Below are 13,967 nucleotides of genomic sequence, written 5' to 3' on the forward strand. Positions count from 1 at the left end.
GATACAAGCAGAATAAATTACCTCTTTCGTTGGGCTTGAGCCACTTATCTGGGGGAAACTCAACCCTGTGTTAGATATCTATTTTGCATTACTGAGTTCTGGAGGTGACACTGAGTGAAATGTGAATTTAGATGTCTATAGCAAAGTTCTGGTTGCCCAGTTACAGGTCTAGTAACTTTTTAGATGCTGCGGTGTGTCCTACTTGTTCTCCAAGTGCTTTTACAGTCCTCCTGTAGAGCCTTGCATTACACCCTTTGCTAGTGTCTTGGATATCCATGTGGTACCAGGCTGGATCTGACCTGTTAGCTCGGTGTGTCTTTATGCAGTAGAATCCTGCCCAGAAAGACAAACATGGATATTAGGTACTTCAATCTAGATCTGAACTGCATCCAGAATTACCACCAACCAAGCAACTGCCATTTTTCTTTGAAGAGTTTAAGTCCAAGAGACTGAACACAAGGGGATGTTGTCTGGTTGAAACTTCATCTATTCATCCCAGTACTGGATGGTAGTTGTGGTCTGTGGGAATTATGATGATGGCAGCAAGAGGATGGCTAGTATTAACTAGCTGCAACATGACATCCTTTCAGAGCTGGACATCCCCTGGCCCGTCCTTCTGTGGCAGACTGCAAAGATCAGGAAAAACAGTAGGCAGCCTTGAGGACAGTTTGTTTGAAGTCATAAGGATCTTTCTGGCTAAGGAGATGGGGAATCTGCTGCTGTCTCATTGAGCGAGCCAGAAGCGAGAGAAGTTGGATGGCTCTCATCTATCATGTCTGAGCCAGCTGGTGATTGCCTCATGCTGGGAGAGTGTTGCCTGTTCTCAGAGGGACTCCAGCCAAGGTCAGTGAGAGACTGGAGCTACTGTATGAAGCAAGACAGTTATTAAAAAGGAACAGTTATTTAAGTTTATGTGGCCATGCTGTATTGAAGTCAGTGGTTTTCTACACATTCACAGTAAAATAAAGGTGTCTATAGACATAGTACATATTAGCTAGGTTTTAAGGGTAGTATACAGCTGGCAGTATAAGGATATCTGTCTGTCTGTCTTTTGACATTCTACTGTTGAAAAATATTTCCAGTCTAAGTTAACACAGTTGTAACAGAAGGCAGAGGGTAAGAAAGCTAACTGTCTGTCAAGACTCATAAAAGGAGACATAGTATTTTTTAATATTGTCCAGGGCTTCAGAAGCCTTTTCTTTTAATATTATAGTTGCAATTTTTTTCTTTGAATGCATATGGAAGTTTCCTGTTCGGATAGATAGGAATCCCTGAATTATTTCTGTTCACACAATCTGTGAGCATGGAAACCTGTAATTTTTTACGATTTGATTCCTACTGCATAACACATGGCATGTCTGGTAATCACTGACTCCAGAAATAACTTAGAAGTGTCCTTTGTTTTTCGTGAAATGTTTAGAATAGATTAATCTGCTTTATGCTAAATGGAAGACTGTTTCTTTAAGTCATGTTTTATACTGTCAATCATTATAATTTAGTATGTCGTCATCTTTGACAAATCCTTTCTAGGTTTGTTTCTGCAATAAATCTTTGTCAATATTGCTCCCTTTTGTCAGTCTTTGGGACTGATGATTCTTGACTTACAAAACCATGTACTTTACTGTGTCAAACTGCTTTCATATAGTACAGATCCTTTGACCACAACTGGAGTGGCATCTTTGCTAGTCCTCCTTTGCATACAGAATTATGGTGAAATCTACACTGAAATGTGTTGGGGTGTGAAGTAAATGTAGTGGGCTTATCCACTTCACTGACTCATCCAGTGTCTTTGTTCCTTTGAACACAGAAAGCCTTATATTTTTGGTTCTGCATATAACTTCTGATTCACACTGAAATGTGCTGATGATTCTGCAGCCAGGCTGTGGCTGGTCATGCATGAATGCATATTGTTGAAGCTAAACTCACACTTCTTCTACCCTTATAATTTTGTCTAAAACTAGTTTCCGTTCCCAAACTTGTTCTGTCAGTGTTTGCCAGCTCATCTAAATGAATAAAGGTGATAGAGTGATTGGCAAGATCCCTTTACAGCAGTCAGAAAGAGTGGGTCAACAAGAAGTAACAAATACCACTGAGGAAAATATGTTAGAACCCATCTTCAGGGTTGTGTTCTGTGGATGCCCCAAGGAACACTTGCAAAATCATCATCAATAATTTGTAAAGACACAAAGGGAAGTATTAGAGTCTATGTTCTGCTGCTGTGCAATATAATCTTAAGGGTTTTGGGTGAAATTTCACTTTTGTTAATGAAACTGAATTTTGTGAGGCAATATTTCTGAAAGTACTGTGTCTGTGAAAGATACTTGATATTTTTCCTGAGGACATTCTCAATACACAGAACTGCTCTATCTAGTCTTTTTTTTTAATTTATTTTCTTCTCTTTTTTCTTTTTTCTTTTTTTTTTTGTTTAAGACAATGCTAGTAGTAGTGGAATCTTCAAAACTGAACTAGAAAACTGAAAATAGAAATTATTTCAGAAATGCTAATCAATTAACTTTTTTGAAACCAGTCCCTTTTACAATTTATGTAGTCAGTTGTGCAAAAATTGAGGTCTCCTCCATTAAATAAGAAAAGAACTGAAAATCTCAATGTTTCTCTCAAGAACCAAGAGTTCTGTCAACAAGCTTAGCAATAAAATAGGAAGCTGCTCTACCTAAATGGTTCATAGGAGTTTTTGTAGGAGTATTTTTTCTTTCTGATAAGCTTCCAAATCATCTCAAAAAGATTGTATCTGTTTCTTACTGTTGTTATATGCTGCAATCTTTTCACATCCTCCAAGTATTTTCTTAGGAGAAGTGGTGCAAGGAATTGTATCTATTTTATATTTCAAAAGTTAAAGGTATTCTAGGGAAATGCTTCCACTGAGCTATATTGATTAGCCTGTAACTCACGTTGCTCAAAATCAAGTCACTGTTGTCTTCTGTATGTGTTCTTTAAAATTTTCACAAAAAATTAAGTTTTAATGTTTTATCCTTTATTTTTTTTTAAATTCATGTCTTGCTTTGTGAATGAACATTTTGTGAAAATGTCAGTGTCCTTATTTATTTGCATTTTATTCTTTCATTTTAATCACCCATTGTGGTGTCTCCCACTATACTAATAAAAGAAATGCGCACTTAATTGGGGCCCAGAATTTCATCATGAATACTTATTTGATAATACAAAATAATATTAGAATGGTAGACTGCTTAACCTGTAATAAAAGATGAATTTATACTGTCCCAAATATCTGTCTTGGCAGATATTGGGACTAATTTATAAATACTTCCAAAGTTAATGTCCAAGTCCCATGGAAATGGAGATTTGGACTGGACTGACAAAGATAAGCAGCTCTGAGTCACACAGACCAATCACCAGAAAAAATATATTGTCAGCAACAGTAATTACAGCGGGTAATTTGTCATTTACCCTGTTACAGACCAGTAAATGTGATGAGTTTGAAACACACCAGCTGTCACACAGTGTTAACTTTGATGTTTAGGGTTTGGAATCCTGTCATAGAATCTTTTAATGACAGTGCATTTAAAAAAACAAAGATAAGGTTTCACACTGTTCAAAGTGGTGTTAAATGGCCAGTCCTATTCAAGACAAGATTGATTTCTGGAAAGGTGAGGGTTCATCAAGAGTAATCTGTTTTCATTTTTTGTGTGTTTTTAATAAATTTGGAGTGTGCAAATAGTAAGAAAAATTTATTACCTTGCTCCTAGCCCTTCAGAAGGTGGAATTGGATGTACTTAACTTCTGTCTGCATAATTTTAATGTTTGAGAAGTAAATACAGTTTGTGGTTGATGGCAGTGTGAACAGATATTCCAGTCTGCTTTGAATACCCTGTGTTTATTCACTTTGTACACCTTCCATGGGGTGAGCTTCATCTTAGTTTGAAGTCCTCCAAAGTTGTTCACAGTACCTCAGCTTAAATCCTACCTTTTCCGAAGAGCAGCCATGTGAAGGAAGTAGGATTATAAGGGTGAAGTTGTCCCAGGATGATAGTAATAGTAGCCAAATGGAATATCAGGTCAGAGTTTACTTTTTTCTTAACTCTGTGATTTGATTCTAAACTCAGATTTTGAGTTTTTGAGATGTGAGCAGTACTGTATACTATATATAATTTATGGTTCTGGTTATTAGAACAATTCATGGTGTCCTTAAGCAGGACAGCAAATTTGATGGCAGAATTTTTCAGATATATAAATTTTGCTAAGATCTGCTTATGCAAATATTTATTTATCAGTATAAAATGCACATAACTATCTTAAAGGTATTTTCCAACCTTAATGATTCTATAACACAGTTAAGTACAGAAATAATTACTTGTAAGCTCAATAGACACTAATAGTTGAACTATGGCAACAAAAACATGGTGTGGTCTGGAAAATCTACCCATGAAACAAGTTAGCCAGTGTCAAGTTTCATAACATTGCAGGGGTGGGGGAAGGAGGATGAAAGCAAGTTTCATTGCATCTTCATTACTATGCTATGCTGGTTTTTGTTAGAAGCAGACCAGAAGGCTCTGCAGGTTATGTCCTGGCATCAAGCTCTCTACATGTGAACTGCGGAAGCCAGGAGAACTTCATGGCTTATAGGCTGGGTATGTGTGTTAGCTCTTCTCTAAAACTGTGCTGTGGTGAGAACTGACTATACCATTCTCCCCAGGTGCTTTTGTTTCCAGGGAAGGCAGCTGATGTGCAGTGTTTGTGAAGGATACATTTACTGTGCTGTTTTGGTGCACCTTTGTAAACTGTCAGGGAGGATGTACCCTAGGGAAAATTGGTGCGTCACTAGAGACGGCATCAAGGCTGACGAAAGGGCAAAAGCATCAATATTGCTCTACCTTACAATCACCGAAGCATAATGTTTTCAAGTAGAGAACCCTCTTTAAAATAAAGGGAGCAATATTTAAGGAAAGCCTCCTCTCCCTCTTGTCTTGTCAAAAATAGTACTGTCCTTGATATCCAGTGAGTGATCTGAGTGTCTGAGTCACAGCACTGCCAGGGAAATGAGAAGAAACATCTCATACATTAAGAAATCTCCCTGCTGCATGAGAGGACAGAAAAAGCCATTTGTTTTATAATATTTATGGTTAGGTAAGTTGCTTCAGATTCCTGCAGATAAGAGCAGGATCAAAGCAACAGCAGCATTTCATCCACCACTGTGGTGCCTCTTGTTTTCAAGCACTGACCTTGATAATGATGCTGTAATGTTCTAACTGATTTTTTATAAGCCCCTGGAATGTGTTGACAAACCCTGGTCATGATGCCATCCCAAAAAGAATGGAAGAAAAGCACCAGCTGTTTCTAGAGAGCTTTAAGTACCTTTATATTTTATCAAACCAACTTTGGCCAGTACTTGATTGAGACATCTTTCCTTTGTCCCACTGTGTATATCCAACCTTCTGTTAACTCTGTGCCGAAAAATGGTTCAAAGGTGGTTTTGTGGAGCCCTCGAGTCATGTGGATGTTACTAGTGAAATATGAGAACAGGCAGCAAGTTATGAGCCTCAACAGCAGTCAGATTACTTCACAACTTTATTTGTGCAACAGAAATGAATGTAGGTTGGAGGCCAAATATACGATGGATATCTATTGCTGGTGGCAATGTTATAATATGGAGCCTTTTAGTAAGGAAACAGTAAATAAATAAAAAGGGTTGAAATTAGGAGAAGTAAAATAAATTCAGTTGGCTGACGAAATTGTATTTGCAGCTCTGGTCTGGCTATTCTACTAGCAATAAAGTAGGGAGCATTACTATAGATGTAGAATTTGCTATCGTTGTCACTTTGAACAAAGTAAAAGAAGATTTTGAAAGCATCAGTTTATCATAAGTACCTGGAAGGTTTCATGTACAATACAAGTTGGAATTAAATAAGGTTTACCTTGGAAAAAATAATGCATCTAGCTAGATGCATTATAAAAAAAGATGAATTTATGAAGAAATACCTTCTAAAAGGTAGAAACCTCATTTTAAAATGTCACTGGTAAAAGAGGCAAGATATTAAGAGATCAGTTTGAATTAAGACAAAAAAGAAGTGGGTGACAAGGTCACAGACCTTATGTCTAGACTGGAATCTCTTAAGGTGGGATTTTCAAAATCATTTTGCATTTGCATTACAGTCCTGCCACTGTAATCAGTGGGAGTTACAGATGTTCCTTTAGGGAAAACAGTTAGATCTCTGCTAAGTGCTTTAGAAAATCCTTCCCTTAAACTTTTCTATTCAAGAGGGAATATAAAAAATGGCAGACATGAAGGAAAGTGGAGATAAATTAAAGCTTTTTTAACTTTAGCTGTCAGACGAAATATTTTTCAATATATTTAATTGCCTAACTGGTTGAAAAGTATAAAAATGCACATGATGTTACATGAAGTAACACTGATTAATATTACAATAGAAACCTCAATGAGAAGAGTGTATTTTGCAAAAATATGTATTTTTCCACTAAATAGGAAATCACAGTTACAAAACACATTTTGAGGATGATGAAACTTAGGTGGGCTTAAGAAAGTTTAAATGCTTTGATTAAGAGCTGTGGAGGAAGATGGAGGGAGTAATGATAGACCTGCCTCAAAATATGTATTTTACCAATCAACTTGTGGCTGACAGTATATCTTTGTCTTCCTAGTGTTCCAAGATCACTGCCTAGTGATCTTGGCATGGACTTCTTGGTGTGCAGATATAACAGGAAAGGTGAACTAGTCAACGTTCAAGTCATGTGTTAGGCTTTTCAAGTTGAGTCCTAGAGGAGAGCATACCCTGTTTAGAGCCATAAAATCCAATATTAGAGCTATAGAATTTGATATTTTTATTGGAAAATTCAAAGGGTCTTGGAGGTGAGAGTTATGTATTCCGTCAGTCTAGGAGGAACATCAAGAACACAAATAACAAAAAAATAAAGAAAAGAGATTTTGTGTGAAGAAAAAAGTCTTAAAGTAAAAGGGTAGGCAAAAGAGTACATGCCTCTTCTAGGCTTTGGTGTGTGAAATAGGGTTTTTTTAGACAAAAGTCTGCTGTGAAATAAAACATAAAATTGAAAATCTTCTCAGAGAAAGTTTTTGAAAAACTAGTGCTAACTAGAATTAGAATGTCTCATATTTTTTAAAGTTATATTTGCATGTAAATATGCAGTATTTCTCTGCGTATTTTTGGTCCCAGTATCTTTCTTGTGTTATCTACCTTGGTAAAGAACAGCACACATGATAAGAGTTTTGGTTCTCCTTGAGAGAAAAAAACTTCGTGATTGGAAACATGAGGTATTTTAGGGATCAATTTCATCATCGCATTCAGTGTCGGGATTTGTTTTTTTGCGAAAAAAGTTATACCGGTTCCAAAGGTCTGTACCTTGTCTCGAGTCTCAACAGAGCTACAACCACCTTGGAATTTTCTCCAAAGCTCTCCTAGCCTCGCAGGCAGATGAAAGGAGAATGAGTGCTTGTTCCTTCTCCTGGTCAAGTGTTTTTTCAGTTGTTTTAATCCTACATCCTAATTGCCAGTAATATAGTTTCCCCATTATATCTTCCTGGTAGTATAACTAAGATGCAATTCTGGAGCTTTCTCATATGGATAGGAAAAGGAATGCTGAATTTTGGACATATTCTCAAGTGGATTTTCTTCCTAAGGTTTCGTTACAGTTGCCTTATTTTTCCTTTTTTACTACATTAACACCAAATATAGAATAAGTAAATAAACTAATAGATGAAAGAGAGAAATAGACATCTGGATGGGATGGTGGCAGCTGTTCTCCCTGAAGAACAACAATGAACTAAATAATTACAGACAGAAACAGAATCTCAGAAAGCAGGATGGTCTCTAAACAGATGTTAAAAATAGAACAAGCACATGCCAGAACTATTTTTGTTATCTATGTAATTTAAAGAAAAAAGTAGGAAAATTCTGAACATAGATCTACAGAAATTGTTGTTCCTGGCTGCACTGAAGAAAGAATTAGAAAATGGGGATCAGGAGCAGCATGGATATATGGGAGTGGATGAAGATAAAATCAATCAACAGGATTAGCAGGGAACAGAGGAGACCTAGCTTTTGGACTCCCCAGCTTTGAACTGAGGACAGCTGCTTCTGGTCATTAATGATTAATGCTGACTCTAGCATTAACTAAGGGTAAACTGTGTGACAGTAATTCTATGAGTAATTAAAACATGGGTTCCATTTTGCATTTGAATTAAGGAATATCTATGGAAAAGTAAACTGGGGAATATCAATCCAAAAATTTAACATAAACGTATGCTTCTACAGATATGGAAAATATAAAACCATAGACTTCTTTAGGTTGGAAAAAGCCTTTAAGATCATCAAGTCTAACCCAGGACTGCGAAGTCCACCACTGAACCATGTTCCTAAGTGCCACATCTACAAGTCATTTAAATATCTCCAGGGATGGTTACTCAAACACTTCAATGAGCAGTCAGTTCCAGTGCTTGACAGTGCTTACAATGAAGAATAATTTTCTCCTAATATCTATTCTAAACCTCCCATGGGGCAACTTGAGGCCTTTTCCTCTTGTCCTGTCGCCTGTTACCTGGGAGGTGAGACTGAACCCTACCTGTCTACAACCTCCAGTGAGGTAGTTGTAGAGAAGGTCCCCCCTGAGCCTACTTTTCTCCAGGCTAAACAACCATAGTTCCCTCAGACACTCCTCGTAAGACGTGTTCTCTCTTCACCCGTTTCAATGACCTTCTTTGGACACTCTCCGGCAAATAGCGTAATTCAATAAAATTACAGCATTTACTCCTTGAAAATAGTGTGCTTATACTGAGACTTTAAGTAACCCTACCAATTAGAGTTTAACTGACTTAATACGAAGTCCTAAAGAAATTAACCTTTTGTCACTTCCCAAATGGTCTTAATGGAATAAGTTTTCCATACTACACCTATAATTGCTACTAATTTTTGTCTTGTACATGAGCTATAGGTGGAGAAAAAAAACCCTTGTAATTAAGATAAACTGTAAGTGGGCATTAAAGTGTGTTGGCTATTGGTAATTCAAGTAACTCTTATCTATTGTCACTGTCACATCAGATGGCCAGCTAGTCACCATGGTTCTATGAATCTATATCAAATCAATGGGAAAGAGACACGAGGCTGAAAGTAATTTGAGTTCAGGAATGCAGAGGTATCAAAAGGATAAAATACCTAATATATTCTCTTTATTTAAATTATTTTAATTTAATCCTGGTCCACATGTTCCTTACTCAGCAATGAATATCTGTTGCATCATGTTCCAAGATTACAATTGCAGGGATGTGTTTTATTTATATTTTTGGGAACTTTTGTGCATTTCTGCATCATAAACATCATCTCAGCTCTTATTTTCTGGTGTTGGTAATGGATGGTTCAGGAAAACTGCCAGCATAATATTCTTTACCCCTAAGTAAGTGATTCAATTTAGTCATCATTCCTATTTGCTGCTGGATTGGATTATGTTTATTTTCTATATTTTTCTTAGATATTTGCAGAATTTGGATGCACAAGGCAAATACTGGGAAGTCTTGCAGTATGCAAGTAGGAAATGCTATACAGACTTTTATTTATTTCTAATCATGAAATACACAATAGGAAGGATGGAGGCTTATGTTAAATAGTGCTGATGTGGAGGCGGGTGCCACACCTTGTGGACAACATGTTACCAAGTTCAGCAAGAATATCTGCACAGGTAATAAATTTGGTAAGGCAGGTCCTCAGCTGTCATTACATTGACATACATCACAGCATCTAGTGGGTCCTGATCAGTTTATGCCAGCAGTCTCTCTTGCTAGATAGACATTTGAAGTAGTGTTTCTGTTAAGCTAACCACATGGAATATTCTGGAGTAGTATTTAAAAATGAACCAAAGTAAAATAAAATACATCACCCTTCTTGTATGTACATATATATATATATATTTGTGTATATATATTTTTGTGTGTGTATATATTGTATTAACTGCACACACAAATGTGCATAAGTGAATTAATTGCATCATCACATAATTTTTAGCTTTTTAAGTCTTCTGTGTCATAGGAACTATTTAATGGGACATTCATATGCACTAAATGTTACTATTGTTATTACCATGGAGCAAAAGCAAATTTTGGAGTTAAATTTTTTTCTCTATCTAGAAAGACCTCGTTCCAGAGATAGTTTAGTCAATATAAATAGTGTATTTAAAACATCCTTTGTTTCCCAGAACAGAGATTATATGAATTTTAACACTGTTGAGCAGAGAGTCCTGAACAGTGCAAAATGGAATTAAGATGTATTAGATAATAAAGCTCTAGAAGGCATCATTGAAAACAGTGCATTTGCTCTTTGTAATAGATGTTTATGCAAATTCAGGTTCATTAATCATTAAAATCTCTCTGCAAAAATAATTTTTATTTCTTTGCCTCTGTAATACTATTGTACCTGGCCTGTCTCCATCTTCGTTTTGGTGTGCAGTGGATTAAGTATAGAACTTCCATTAAGTGTGTGTCGCATGATTTCTAAAGATGCTTGAAATAAATGGCCTCGGTGTTGCTTCTTGCAACATCAGAAATAAAATTTAAACATTCCTAAGTTGAGCAAATAATGTTTCTATACTGGTTTTGGAACATAAAAATCATGTTATTGGTTCTCTTTTAATGATTCTTTTATAAATTACTTTTTTGCTTCTTTGTAATGCATGGTCCTATCTGCTTCTACAGTTCCTGATTTGATATTTAAGATTGCTGAAATCAATCTCTGCAATTTTCTTCTTTTTTATGGTGACTTTCCAAGTGTTTGATTAAAAAAAGAAACCAAAGTCATAAGCATGAACTAATGAAGAATTATCAACAGAACACCACCCTTAAGCATATCTATGTTTAATAAAGCTGAACCGTCTATCTTGTTATTTGTAGTGAAAAATATGTTTCTGATTGTTTCTTTAAATTGGCGTGTATAGTGTGCCATGTGCTGGAAGAGTAGATGTAGTGACGTTTTATGTACAGGATTTTTGGGTGCAGTTTAACCAGGTAATCAGTCCACAAAAGAGCCAATCCTGAAGTGTAAGCTGACTGTAAAAACAATACAAAGAAACACTATATTTAAATGGATTTAAGTGTATTATTGAAGCTAAACTCAGATGATACAGAGAAACAAATCTAGAAGGATTGTAGAACACCCTTATTCTTTTTTTTTTGCTGATTTCTTCCATTCCTGTTAAAATCTCTTCTTTAATGCAATCACAATACTGATAACACTTTTTACCTAATTTATGTGGTCACTACTTTATTTCTCTTTTATTTTATGAAGTTCTTTAGCATAAATACTATTTCAGCCAGCATGAGAGATTTCACTATGTTATGAGGTCAGAGTCAAATATCATAAGTGGATTTTAGAGGGCCTGGATCATTTGGTGAACAATAACAATTTTAATTATTCATGCTGAGAGTGAAGTAATTAAATCTCATGCTTTAGGGCAGAGGCCTGGAGCCTGTGCTCCACTGCATCCAGTTGAGGAGAGCATGATTGGTGATATGAGAGACATGTAAGTTCTTGTTTAGAAGAGGGATATCAGGTTAGTGTTATTAAAAACCAAACAAATAAAAACTCAACAAAAACAAAGCAACCAAAATAAGACTAAACCTTTGTAGCATTTAAAATTTATTAGTTATATTGAGGTGAATGTTTCCCCCTTTTAAATAACAGGTACTTACCTAGAGGAAAATTTACATCTACTGATGGATTGGAGATGTGCCATTCTGCCAGTTTTATACTCTTAGAGTTTATGGCCACTATTGAAATAGCAAGTGGAACATTTCTGTAGTGATTCGCAAATGTTAAGCAATTAATTTTCCTGACAACTCTGTAGGGTATGTGCAGATTTCAGCTCATTATTTATAAAGAGGAAGATTCAGAACAGTCTTACCCCACAAAATGAGGGAAGAAAGAGCATCTGATTCCAGATTTAATACTTGTGTCAAATAGCCAGAACTGGCATAAGTTGCACTAATAAAATTTGCTAAAATCTGTGCAGAATTATGGCTATGAAAACCTCACATATGAAAACAGATACAAGTTAGTCCATGTGCGCTGATTAAAATTAGGTGCCTTTATGTTCCCAAACAGCTGGTTTCCCTGAAATTAAAATTTCAGGGGCCTGAAATTATTTATGGATAGATGAATACTGTTGATTTAACAAAAATGCAAGGAATATTTCCAGAAGATGGAAGCATTTTATTTGGACGCCTACAGACTAATATACTGCATTTTGAAAGTAACAGAGTTTTGTTTTTCATGTATCATTTTGAAATGACACTTTAGAGCATCTTATTTTGAGGTTGCATTTACCATTTCTTAAAAATCACAAATTAAACATTAAAATATTCTGTAACCTAAACACTTATGTAGTCCTTTTTTTGTTTAGATTAAGCAGTGCATTGCAAAATAACACAAAATCATATGGTCCAGATTTTTAGTTTATTCCCAAGATGGGCACTTCTCAGTATGTCTAAGTCTAGTCACCAGTTTGAGCAGTCTCATTGCACACTGATGCTAGGACATGCCAGCTAAAAGTCCCTTGAAATGCAGGCAGACCTTTTTTTTTGGTTATTTATTTCATTTAATAAAGTGCTGTGTATGGACTGAAGGGAGGAAAAACACTTTGAAGACCTGCCTTCTGCTAACCTGTTCTTTTGCAGTTTGGAGTGTGCATCTCACACCATTAGTCAGCTTTCTGAAGGAAACCCTAAGAATCCTGCATAAGATAAACTGGCATGAATAAATTATGCAGTAGAAATAGCATATGGATTTTCAGTATGCTAGCTGGCTTTTTGGCAAATGCTTACAAGAACACTGGAGCCCCCATAGAGAGTGTAATGATGGTGACTCCCTGGTAATGAAAGTGGAATTATGCTGCAGTGCAGTTATCACATACTAGTATGTCCTAAAAAGGAATAACCTGGCTATCCCATAGTTATATGTTCACATAGCCCTATTGTCAGTAACTGCTACTGTGTTAATCTCTTTTTAACGTGGAAACCTATATGAAGCTTTTATTTTGCTGTGTTTATAAAAATTCAGGACCATCCCATTCTTGTTTCTCTTTTCAGAGCATGACGAATGTGTAACAAACCAGCACAACTGTGATGAAAATGCGCTCTGTTTCAACACTGTGGGTGGGCACAACTGTGTCTGCAAGCCGGGTTACACGGGAAATGGTACCATTTGTAAAGGTAGGCTGCTGGAAACCTGAGGGTTTGTCAGTCTTTAACTGGATGAGATGCTTTGTCATAGTTGATGCAATTCTGATCACATGCCTTGAACAAGACAGAGAAAATCCCAAGCTAGACACTTAGGTCCTACACCTATAAGATCTTCACAGGTGGATATACACTGCATTTGGCAGAGTTTACAGTAATTTGAGGATGACAGTAGGCTATAAAATTTGAAGTAGTTATGTTTCATTTCTGTGTCAAGTTAACAGTTTCTATAGGTGCTACACCATTCAAGAAAGTCCACAGTTATCAACGAAGTTACAGCTGTGAAAACATTGTCAGATCTATATTACCCATGTTTAATGACTTACTGTTTTGCTTGGATCAACTGAAAGTTGTTTGGTATGTTGTGTCTTTTTACTGTAAATGAGAAAAGCAGTAGACATGGACACACAAAACATTTACTACATGTGAGGTGGTATCATGTTTTCTACTATTCTCATTCACTTGTAAACACTAGAAGTTATACTTCTATTCTTAGAAAGATGCTTTCCCAGAGATACAATGCTGCTTTTATTTCTGCTGCATTTTAAATCAGAAGAAATGATACTTGGTACTTGGGCCCAAACCCTTGGAAGTTCTTAACCTCTGAGCATAGGATTTAGAGAATGATTGAAAATAGGAGTAGTATAGCTGTAGAGGAATGGGCTCAGATGTGAGATGTGGGCCAGATGCAGCAATAGCATACCCAGTGTTCCATGAAGTTGTGCCTCAGTCCTCTTGA

The 13,967-nt window shown here is 36.2% G+C and overlaps 1 protein-coding gene across 2 annotated transcripts in view; it reads left to right on the forward strand.

The window, feature by feature from the left end:
• The window catches only part of NELL2 (neural EGFL like 2), a 135,951-nt gene that overhangs the window by 84,557 nt on the left and 37,427 nt on the right, over nucleotides 1–13,967 (forward strand). The window contains exon 14 of one of the 2 annotated variants that reach the window (XM_064655844.1): nucleotides 13,079–13,201. The exons of the other annotated variant lie outside the window; for it this stretch is intronic. Within the exon in view, the coding sequence (XP_064511914.1) occupies nucleotides 13,079–13,201 (123 nt within the window). The remainder of the gene's footprint in view (nucleotides 1–13,078; nucleotides 13,202–13,967) is intronic. 2 annotated transcript variants of the gene reach the window in all.

Source organism: Pseudopipra pipra, chromosome 5 (genome assembly GCF_036250125.1).
Source record: "Pseudopipra pipra isolate bDixPip1 chromosome 5, bDixPip1.hap1, whole genome shotgun sequence".
Classification (NCBI taxonomy): domain Eukaryota; kingdom Metazoa; phylum Chordata; class Aves; order Passeriformes; family Pipridae; genus Pseudopipra; species Pseudopipra pipra.